The following is a 10,143-nucleotide window of genomic DNA, read 5'->3' on the forward strand; positions in this document are numbered from 1 at the left end:
TTTAATTAATCTAGAATTAATGTGAGCACAGCAGAAATCTAAGAATTTATAAAACTGTGTGTCTTGAGCTTTATTTTAAATATTTTGCACAAGCGGAGCTGCTCTAGAGGCAGAGGAAGTTAGCTTTAAATAATTTTAGAGAGAAGAATAAGAGTTAGAGAGAGCATACGTACACTTTTTGATATTTTAAAGCACTCTTGCAATATATAGATACAGCTAGTGAACCTCCAGGTACAGTGAATATAAAATGATCCTCCTAGGATAGACACATATCATCACTCTGCAGTAATCAGTGATTTTATTTTTCAGATTGTTGCTTTGTCCACATAATCACAAGCACAATTAGTCATCAAAGCCACCAAACATTTGAAATGTTTAAAATGCAAGTAATGTAATTGACTGTGTTAGTTGAGCATCTTGGAGAAATGTGTTTTCTGTGATAGGATAAGAGAATAAAACCAAACGTCCTAAGCATAACAAGTTTGGACATCGTCTGCTAACTATTTTATTTTTATTTGTAAATCTTTTTCTGTTTAATTAATGTCCTGTTTTTATAATTTTCTGCTATTTTGTGATAGCATTTTCCTTTGTCTGGAAACTACTTTGTGCTTCCTTCATATATCATTGTGGGATATATGTGCGTTGAGCGCCACCGTGTGGTGTGTGGAGAGATTGTGAAGACTGTATGTCCCTTCCAGTATTTTACAGTCTATCCAGTGCATCTTAACAAGTCAATTATGTAAGTCAAAAGTCTAATTCCTTTAAACGTAAAAAAAAAAATCTGCCAGTTTGGTAAGATGTGTAAGAATATCAACATGTTTCCAATGCAAATTAGACCAGTTTTGGAGGGTTGAGCACATAGGCCTTGTATTGAGACAGGCAGGGTTGAGTTTGGACAGAGAAGTGATTGGAAGAGACTAACAGTCAAAGAGGTGGAGGAGTCAGTGAAGCTGAAAGCTGATGGTGAACAAGTCAGATCCACAGGAGAAACCCAAATCCTTTATTCATAACAATCAGGTTATTTGATGCCATCCTGTGGATTCTGTTGTGTAACAAGGTAAACATGACGCTACCACCCTCAAGTGGTACATGGCTAAACTGCCTATCATTGCATTATTTGTTTACCTCTTTTCTAGCATTGACCCTTTGCTCTTCAAACTGGGAGACATGGCTGCACTGTGTATTCAACCTACAGATAGCGTCTTACTTTCTCCAGCTTTTGAGAAGGTGGTGTCTTGTGGGTAAATTTTTACATACACTGCCTTAGACTTTAAAGTGTTGCACATAGGCCTCCCCTTAAAAGCTCATATTTCTCCAAAACCTTTCTTCCTATTAAGACGTAAAGGCTAAATAAACATATATGTATATATATATTTTAATTGTTGATATCTATTAACAGGCCCTTTGGCCTGACAACTATAAGACAAGGACTGTTCTCATGATACATGAGAACAGTCCTTTTCATGCTCCGTCTTTGACAGAGTGCTAAGGTGGCAGGGTGTGCTGATGTTCCAGATGGTGGCAGTCTATGAATAATGCATCATTGCCTTCAGTCAGACAGGTCCAAGCTGATCTGAGGTCAACTGAATGACACAGGTGGCGACTGTGTGGTTCATGCTGAGCAGTGGGGTGGACTGCCCAGGGACGAGCTGGGAATAGTGGCTCTTGATATACAATACTCGTGTGTCTCATTTAGGTACTGCAGATACAGTACAACATAATTTTAAGTCTTTAAAAGTACAAGGTTTGAGAAATACAGACACACAATGTGTATTCTGTTCACACTATGTGTGTATGTGTATGTTAAACATATGAGATGGCCTTGAAGTTTTTTACTTGAAGCCATTGTGAAACTGTGAGCAGAACAGAACTGGACAACACATTCAAGGATAGTGATTACAAATCAGAAACATTGATGTTTCTTAAAACAGATTTAGACCAAATGTTTTAAAAATTGATTAGTACAGTCAGGAAACAAAAGTATAGTCTAACTGTCAAATTAGTCCCTCATGTCAGGAAAAGTTATCACCAGGGAAAGATCAACATGAAGTACAACATCCTAGTAAACGTGCACATTTGAGCTCACAAAAGTAAAAGTAACAAGAGTAAATGCATAACATCAGTTAACTAGAATGTTGTATAAGCAATACATTAGACTCAGACAGCTAGTTAGTTAGCAATAAATTAAGATATGGTAGTAAAGAGACAAGATCGAGAAGAGTCAAGCCTATGTAAAAGTAAACACATTTCAGGTGGCAGGCGAAAATTTAAAATCTAAAAATATAATGGAATACAATGCAGTATGGCATTCTGTATTACTTGCTTTATGTTTATGTCGATCCCTTTCTTATGTAATATCATCCCTGCTTAGTCAACACACATGATTTAGTCTTCCCTCCTCTTTCCTGTCTTTTGTTTCGGAAAGTAACCTCTTGAAATGTGATTGTGGCACTTTTTCACCTCAATGATAAAATAATTCATTTTAATTCAGTTATGAATTATAATATATAATATAATTGAATAGTTCCTCTGCCCACTGGATGGCTGCCATGTCACTAAGATATTTCAGAAAGAGGCAAGAATAATAGACAGTGCATACAAAATACTAATTCAGGACTTTAATTTAGCAAAAATATACACGCACAAAAAAACTGCTATGGTCCAGGGATATGCCATATCAAGAACCTACACCTCCCATGTAGGTTTGTCATTTGCAAATTCTGGATTCTTTAGCTTCAGCTTTGTTTGATTTAAATTTTAGGGGCTTCATTGGCATGACTGCATACAACATTGCCAAAGCATATTAACACAAATTATACAGCCATAATAAACAATAAACAATCAATAATAGGCTAAACATTCTCTCTGATTTAGTAAATCTGGTAAACTGCAAAATACAGAAAGATTTAAGAAACCAATACAGTTAACCAATAAGTTTATAGTAAACAATCTGTATCAATATTCCAATTTGTTGCTCCGCTTTCCATTCTATGAATTTCGAACTGTGTCATAATTCTTTGGTTCCCATATTAGACGGGTGACATTTATGTCACTCTTGTCTGCAATACTCTCGTCCCAGCAGTACTCAGGGGATAGCAGCCTGCCTGGTTTATTAAGCCAAAAGTACTTGTTTAGATGACTCTCATCATGCCACAGAGCTTCCACATCGTTTTGTTTGTCCTCCATGATGTTCAGATAGCAGGCATCTGCCAAATTTTTCACATTTTCCCACAAGCCTCCAAAGATAGCAGCATGGTAGTAAAAATCTCCGGTTTCCATGAAGGCTTTGGATTTGGGGTTTCTGTCGTAGGTGAACCTCTCATTTGGAAGTTTGTAAAAGTGGGCATGGAGCAAAGCCACAGAATCCCCCAGAGCCTCTGATCCAAATCTCCCCTTAAACTCCTGATCCACATCAAAGCAGAAGACATATTTGCAGCAGTGACGAATCTCTGCTTCTATGGTTTCTGATATTGCTTTCATACGCATCATAGAGATGTCCTGCCACCTGGAGTGCTTTTCTACCTGGATAACCTTCATGATTCGCTGAGGAGAAAGCTCAATGTTTGGTACGTTCTCTGGTAGATCTGTAAACACGTAATATGTCACTGGTAATCCCAACATAAAATGCTGTTCTGCAGTGGTAAGGAAGGTCTTAAGGTAGGCATCCAGGTACCTTAGGTAGAAACACAGAGAAAAACAAAAAATATATCAAATGTAACATTTAAAACTTATTTTTATCATTCCGACCTGAAGCCCTTCTTGTTGCTTATTTGCTTTAATCTGCTTTCACATTAAAACAGGGTTTTAGAAATAACAACGTCAAACTTGGTCCCACCTCCAGCAAGAACAAAGCTCTGACGGGTGACCCTTCCTAAAACTTCCAGAGAGGAAGAAAAGAGCTATAGGGGCAAATTTTAAATAAACAGGCCAACAGTATTTCTGCTTGTAACGTCTTTGCCACACAGCAAAATGATCACTAAAGAAAAAAGTGCTTTTCACAGTTTTAATATTTACAGTTTTATAGAGACAGCAGGTGTTTAAAAATGTTGTTGCAAAAGGCATTTGTGAACTCTATGCGCCGCCCTGTACAGTGACTACAAAGCCAGAGTCTGTTCGTTTACCTCAGTGAAATGTAAGGAAATAAAGTTTTAATTTTTGAAACACGACTTTCACATACTGATAAAAGCAAATAATTTCAATTAGAAAGTATAATAAATAAATAATGATATTCTGGATAACTAAAAGTACAATTATTTTTTTTATTATTTTTAAATGCTTCAAAAACAGGAGATCTGTAAATATTATTTAGCTAGGGAAATTCTGCTTATAAGTATTTGATGTCCTCAATCGCAAACATAGCTTAATCATGTAATATGACGTGCTTCAGTGAGAACAAATATTACTGGGACCACAAGAGAAAATTTCTAATGAACATTTAATATCCAGGTATTCGCATCAGCTACACTGCAAGAGGACCCTGAACTACATATGAAAACAAGCGCTGTTATATTTGATTTGATTTTTTAAAGTAAAATATGCATTAACTTGATAATCGTCATTTTCTTCAATCATATAATTATTAGAACTTCTAAAATACTACAAGAGTTGTAGTAGATGAGAAAATGTATTAGCTTTGAGAGAAGTATCATACATATGTATTATCTGCTGACCTTGTCTTCTAACACTGAGGTCATTTCTTTGAGTTTGAACCCATGCTCAGTTGTCCCCTATCCCTATAACCCTGCAGGTCTGCTGTCATGTGTGGTGCATTTGCCTTTCTTACAGACACAAATATTTATGGAGAAACAAACCTGCCCACAGCAAAGACGGTGAGGGCCACAGATGAGTGGCTTTCGATGTGCTTCTGGTCGTAAAGATAGGGGTCAAACATCCCCTCCCAGATGATAGGTGCTTTCCAAGACGTGCATGTTTGAACCCCCGGTCTGGCTCTGAAATGGAAGATTTAAACACAATAAACAGCCATATGAGGAGGTGATACAGGAGGTACATTGTGTTCAACCATGAGAAAGTAAACAAAAGGAATTTCTAACTGTTGTGCCTTTTGAAAGTGTTGTGTTTCCTTGTACTTTCCATCATAATAATGATTAAACAACAATAGTTGTTTTATTTTGTGAATGTTCTCTTTTATTGACATTTGATTTGATATAATTCCATTAAAAAAGTTTTAAATTTTTGAGTTTAATATGACCCAATTTTGCATTCTAATAAAAATCAAACAAATGTTTATGCTATAATTAAAATTGCATAAATTCCGCTCTACAACTGTAAGGGTAGTAGTGAATTGCTGAAATGGAATTATTGTCATCGCGCATATATATGTTAGAAACGATTGTGTTGATGAGTTGTAAGAGTGTAATGAAGTTCTAAGGAAGCACTGAATATCTAGCAGTCTCTCTGCCATTGTTGTGCTGTTTTAGTGTTATTAATGCTGTAAATCAGAGGTTTTAGAAGTGTGAGGTGGGTTTTCTTCAAACAGTTTATGGAATGGCTCAGTGAATGGAAGTGAAAAAGTATTACATTAGTTATCAAAAGCAGATCACATAGAACATACTCTACGTGTGTGATTTGGTTAAAGAAAGACAGTAGTTTTAGGGAATTATTTTTCCCACTTTATCAAAGTCAGAAACCAATACGTTAGGACACTGGTGAAACCAAAGACAGACGCATATTTTGAACAAGCACTTCATCAAAAAAGCGCATGGAAGCGTCACATGAACGGGCAATGCTCTAGTCTCTCTAATAAAGGCAGGAATCTCTCTTTGTGTATCTGTCTGTCTGTCTGTCAAATCATGTTTTCAGGGGAGATAGCATATTTTTGCACCCTGATGATGCCTGACATCTCAAGATGGTGGAGCAGTGGCGTCTACCTACTGCCCCCTGCAGTCGGCCCTAGGATTCCTGCTTTCCATACACCAGAGCCCAAATCTCCCTAGTTCTGCCTTCTCCACTGGGTCTTTCAGAGTCTTCATCAGTTTGGAGCCTGTGATCTCAAGAGACTTCAGGAACTGCTGGATGGATGTTCCAGTGTAGCCTCGGAAACAGATTTCTGGATAGGCGAAAGCCCTCCACCAGGCTTGTGAGGACTCCCAGCTATTATTGCTATTTAGTTTACTGTGCAAAATCTTTATTAATTTTGACTAAACCTAACCTAACCTAAACTAATTTTGACTAAAAGGGTCAGATTTTTTACCCCAAGTTAAGAATGCAGTCCCAGATGATGCTCTCTCTCAGCTCTCCTTCACAGGGCACCATTCTATAGTACTCTAAGTACTCTGATCAATGTTTTTCAATCTACACTTTAAGTAAATAAATAAATACATTTCATTTATATAGCACAAAGGCACTCAACGACACTTTACATGGCAAAAAAGACAAAACAAAATCAGTATAAAAACCACAACAACAATAAGAGTATGACTCTAACTATGAAAAGTTGAAGAATGGAAAACAGCTTAAAAACAGGCCAGAAACAAACAGAAAACAGGTCAGGACAAAATTGACTTGACTGAAGTTAAAACTAAAGGGTCAGATATTTTACCCAAAGTTAAGTGTGTTGTCCAAATTGAAGCTCTTTGTCTCCTCCCCTGTACTGGTCACCCGCACATTATCCATAGGGACGAGGCTTGTTAAATATCTAATATTGAAAAAAGGCCATCGTGAGACTGGAATAAAATCAGTTTGAAGTTATTCTTGCAAATAAATCAAGTTGACTCTTATGTGCTCCTATAGGTATGGAAGAGCAATAATTTGACTTTAGTACTCACCTTAAATATAAGGAAATGAAGCAGACAACAAGCAACACAACACAGCAAAAGTTTCCAGCAACCCTTGCCTTGTGAATGAGGCCACTGTAACGATGCAAAAGCAGACAAACACTTCTGTTCAACCTATATAATATAGGGTTATAAATGACAAACAATTTATGAAGTAATACTGAGAATGCAGCAATATGGCTTGCTGGATGTTTGGCTATGTAAGCAGTTGTCGACTCGAGCAAAATCAGCCAGAGGTTGATATTAACAAACTTAGTAGACACTCAGACATCTGTATCGTTACTGTAAGTGCTCTTGTGGCGGTTGCTTTCTAGCTTTGTTGACTAGCTTGCCACCCTTGGTCACTCACTCTCACATTTCACATCTCTTCTTAGCTTCCTCATCAGCTCACTTCAGTCTCTTCATCTCTGCCATTAGCTAACATTATGACCATAGAGCAGTGATCAACTGTGGGACGCACACAAACTGCAATATATATTTTATTGTGAGCATGTGCAAAAATGTCCTTATAATCAATTTGTTAAACAAGGGAGAAAAAAGTACCTGCAGTTAGTTGGGATCAATCATACAACCTTCCAAACAGGAGTCCCACACAGTACCAACTGAGCTAAACATGAACACAAGTGTAGAGAGATTTGAAATAATTGGAATTGTTGTGGCCTGCCATGTAAACGCTTCAAAACAATGTGATACCAGCCTTATTTGCAGACTGCTGCCCTAAAGAGTTTGCTGGCCAATCAAGCAATAGTAATACCATGGTCAGCAAACCAGTTACTAGTGGTTTTGGCGCTGTGGGCAGGTGCCAAGTCCTGCTGGAAAAGGAAATCAGCCTCTCCATAAAGCTTGTCTGCAGATGGAAGCATGAAGTGCACTAATCTCCTGTTTAGATGGCTGCATTGATTCTTAACTTGATGAAACACAGTGGACAAACACCAGCAGATGATACTGTATGGCACCTCAAATCATCACTGACTGTGGAAACTTCACACTGGACTTCAAGTGACTTGGATTCTGTGCCTCTCCACTCGTCCTCAAGACTCAGGGACCTTGATTTCCAAATGAAATGAACAACTTACTTTCATCTGAAAAGAGGACTTTGGATCACTGAGCAACAGTCCAGTTATTTTTCCCCTTAGCCCAGGTAAGACCCATCTGACGTTGTCTCTGGTTCAGGAGTGGCTTGACAATAGCAATGCGACACCTTCAGCTCTTTTCCGGACACGTCTGTGCGTGGTGGCTCTTGATGCGCTGACTCCAGCCTCAGTCCTTGTGAAGCTCCCCAAGTTTTTGAATCGATTTTGCTTGACAATTCTCTCAAAGCTATTGCTTGTGCACCTTTTCCTACCACACTTTCCAGACTACACGTCTTTAAACGTCGGCAGGTTCCTGTGCTGTTCAGACTACACGACCTGCTGTCTTGTGAGTGAAGTCTTGAAATCGTTGTGGTGTTCGCACTACATGACTGATTGGTGACAAGGGGTCACACACTACACAAGCTGACAAAGACTGTCACCTGACAACTCGTCTCCAAACCAGGTTTGGCAAAAAAAAAAAATGGGAAAAGTGATAAGTATAATGACACTACACACAAAACAGGAGTTGTTTATTATTATAAAGATAAAAATTATAAAGACAAAGATTTGTGAGAACTGATCGATCGCTGATTTGCCCCTGATCACAGCCCAACAGTTGATGAGCTTGGCATCTGTCAAATCAGGCTTAAAATCGTAGTGTGAGCTAGGCTTTACAGATTAAAGTCTCTTCTCAGGTCAACATTTCTGTATTATACATTCTTTATTCTAATACTATGAGATATTGATTTTTGCTTGAGCTGCAAGCCGTTGGTTGGATCAGATCAGCAATGAGGTGGGGGGTGCCATTTGTTTAAACCCATGTACAGATGAGACTTGTGGTTATCCAAAAAGAGGAAACAGGGCTTCTCCTTTGAGCACTTTGCATACATTGAAATGTCTCAGGAAGTCAACGGTGCGTATCTTTTATCCATTCAGGCTTTTGCCCCTCATTTGACTGTTGACCAGGAAATGATTGTTGAGCAGATCTCTGGAGGGGCAGATCATAGACTTTTGATGAGGAGTTCAGAGAAACAGTACCAGGCCTGTAATGGTGAGGCTTTTACCCAGTAACGTTAGCTGGAGCAACTTTCCAGGTTGTCTTAGTAGCATCCTTTGGGCTTTGCCACTAGCAGATTTACGAGTTATGCTGAGATTGTTTATTACACTGTCCAAAGGATCTTATGAAGCATTAACAACTCATACATATAAATGGTTTGTCATTAAAATAATACTTCATTTATAATTAGTGAACCGATCATGTATAAAGTATGAAAATACAATTTTTAATCACATTATAGATGAGCTTATTAATAAAGAATCCAGTTTGTCTAACCATGTCCCTGAAGGGAGCAGTGGGCAAACAGGCACTGAGTGGAGAACCTACCTAACATGTTTTTGACGGTGGGGGAAACCGGAACACACCAACATGCAAACTCCACACAGAAAGGCCGGGGCAACCAGGGTTTGAAACCACAAACTTCTTGCTGGGAGGCAACAGTGCTAACCACTGCATCACTGTGCCGCTAATTGATGAATAAAAAATGTACCAATACTTAGCAACTACTTCATAGTGTGTAGATAATAAAGAACAAAACATTTATCACTGTTTATGAATGACTTATTAATGTGTATTAATGTATGAACAATGCTTTATAAATGATGAATTCTGTTTTTACTAATACTTAACTAATGCTTCATAGTGTGTATTTATTATAATACCGAAAAACCCTCCATCTCTGGATTAAATGACTACAGGCCTGTCGCCCTGACATTTGTAGTCATGGTTTCCTTTGAAAGACTGGTGTTGGCCCATCTGAAGGACATTACAGGGCCCTTGCTGGAACCCTTGCAGTTTGCCTACAAGTTTATATGAACAATGACAAGGGAAACACATTCATTCTCTCAAAAAAATATAAATAAATAAATACTTTGATAGCGGTACTAAAATACATCTCAGGCATGAAAACAACAGTTCTTCACATAATCACTTCCTCTTTAGTGGGTTTGCCTATAAAATAAAAGCGTGAGAAGCTTGTTTACTGCAATGCTGTATTTTGAGTTGAACTGAGCTTTTACTCTCTGAACGACATTAAAAGAGTCTGTAGCCTGCTTGACACACCTCTGAAAGAGCCTTCAGAAAACGTGATTCCCCGAAAAGACCTCTGCCTGGAGATAATGGGGAATTGAAAAAGTGTCCGTAGGTTGATGGATGCGGATCAAACACCAAAACAAAAACAGTGCAGCACATGCTGTGATCTGAGAAATATTTGCTTCAG

General features: G+C 38.1%; 1 protein-coding gene across 1 annotated transcript; it reads right to left on the reverse strand.

The window, feature by feature from the left end:
- Nucleotides 1-2,988: 2,988 nt before the first annotated feature.
- LOC123959484 (N-acetyllactosaminide alpha-1,3-galactosyltransferase-like) lies at nt 2,989-6,639 on the reverse strand. Its single transcript, XM_046033569.1, has 3 exons — nt 6,560-6,639; nt 4,812-4,949; nt 2,989-3,673 (listed from the first exon to the last, which is right to left on the reverse strand). The coding sequence occupies exons 1-3, from the start codon at nt 6,631-6,633 to the stop codon at nt 2,989-2,991; spliced, it is 897 nt and encodes a 298-aa protein (XP_045889525.1). The 5' UTR covers nt 6,634-6,639.
- Nucleotides 6,640-10,143: the final 3,504 nt, after the last annotated feature.

The sequence above is a fragment of the Micropterus dolomieu genome, linkage group LG20 (assembly GCF_021292245.1).
Source record: "Micropterus dolomieu isolate WLL.071019.BEF.003 ecotype Adirondacks linkage group LG20, ASM2129224v1, whole genome shotgun sequence".
NCBI lineage: Eukaryota > Metazoa > Chordata > Actinopteri > Centrarchiformes > Centrarchidae > Micropterus > Micropterus dolomieu.

What these genes read in the sequence shown, in the direction of transcription:
- LOC123959484 (XM_046033569.1), bottom strand. Translation starts at nt 6,633, where the DNA reads ATGGATAATGTGCGGGTGACCAGTACAGGGGAGGAGACAAAGAGCTTC. An exon ending in GACAACACACTTAACTTTGG is followed by an intron (nt 4,950 to 6,559) that starts GTAAAATATCTG and finishes CTTCCATTTCAG; the next exon opens with AGCCAGACCGGGGGTTCAAA. An exon ending in ACCGTCTTTGCTGTGGGCAG is followed by an intron (nt 3,674 to 4,811) that starts GTTTGTTTCTCC and finishes TTTCTACCTAAG; the next exon opens with GTACCTGGATGCCTACCTTA.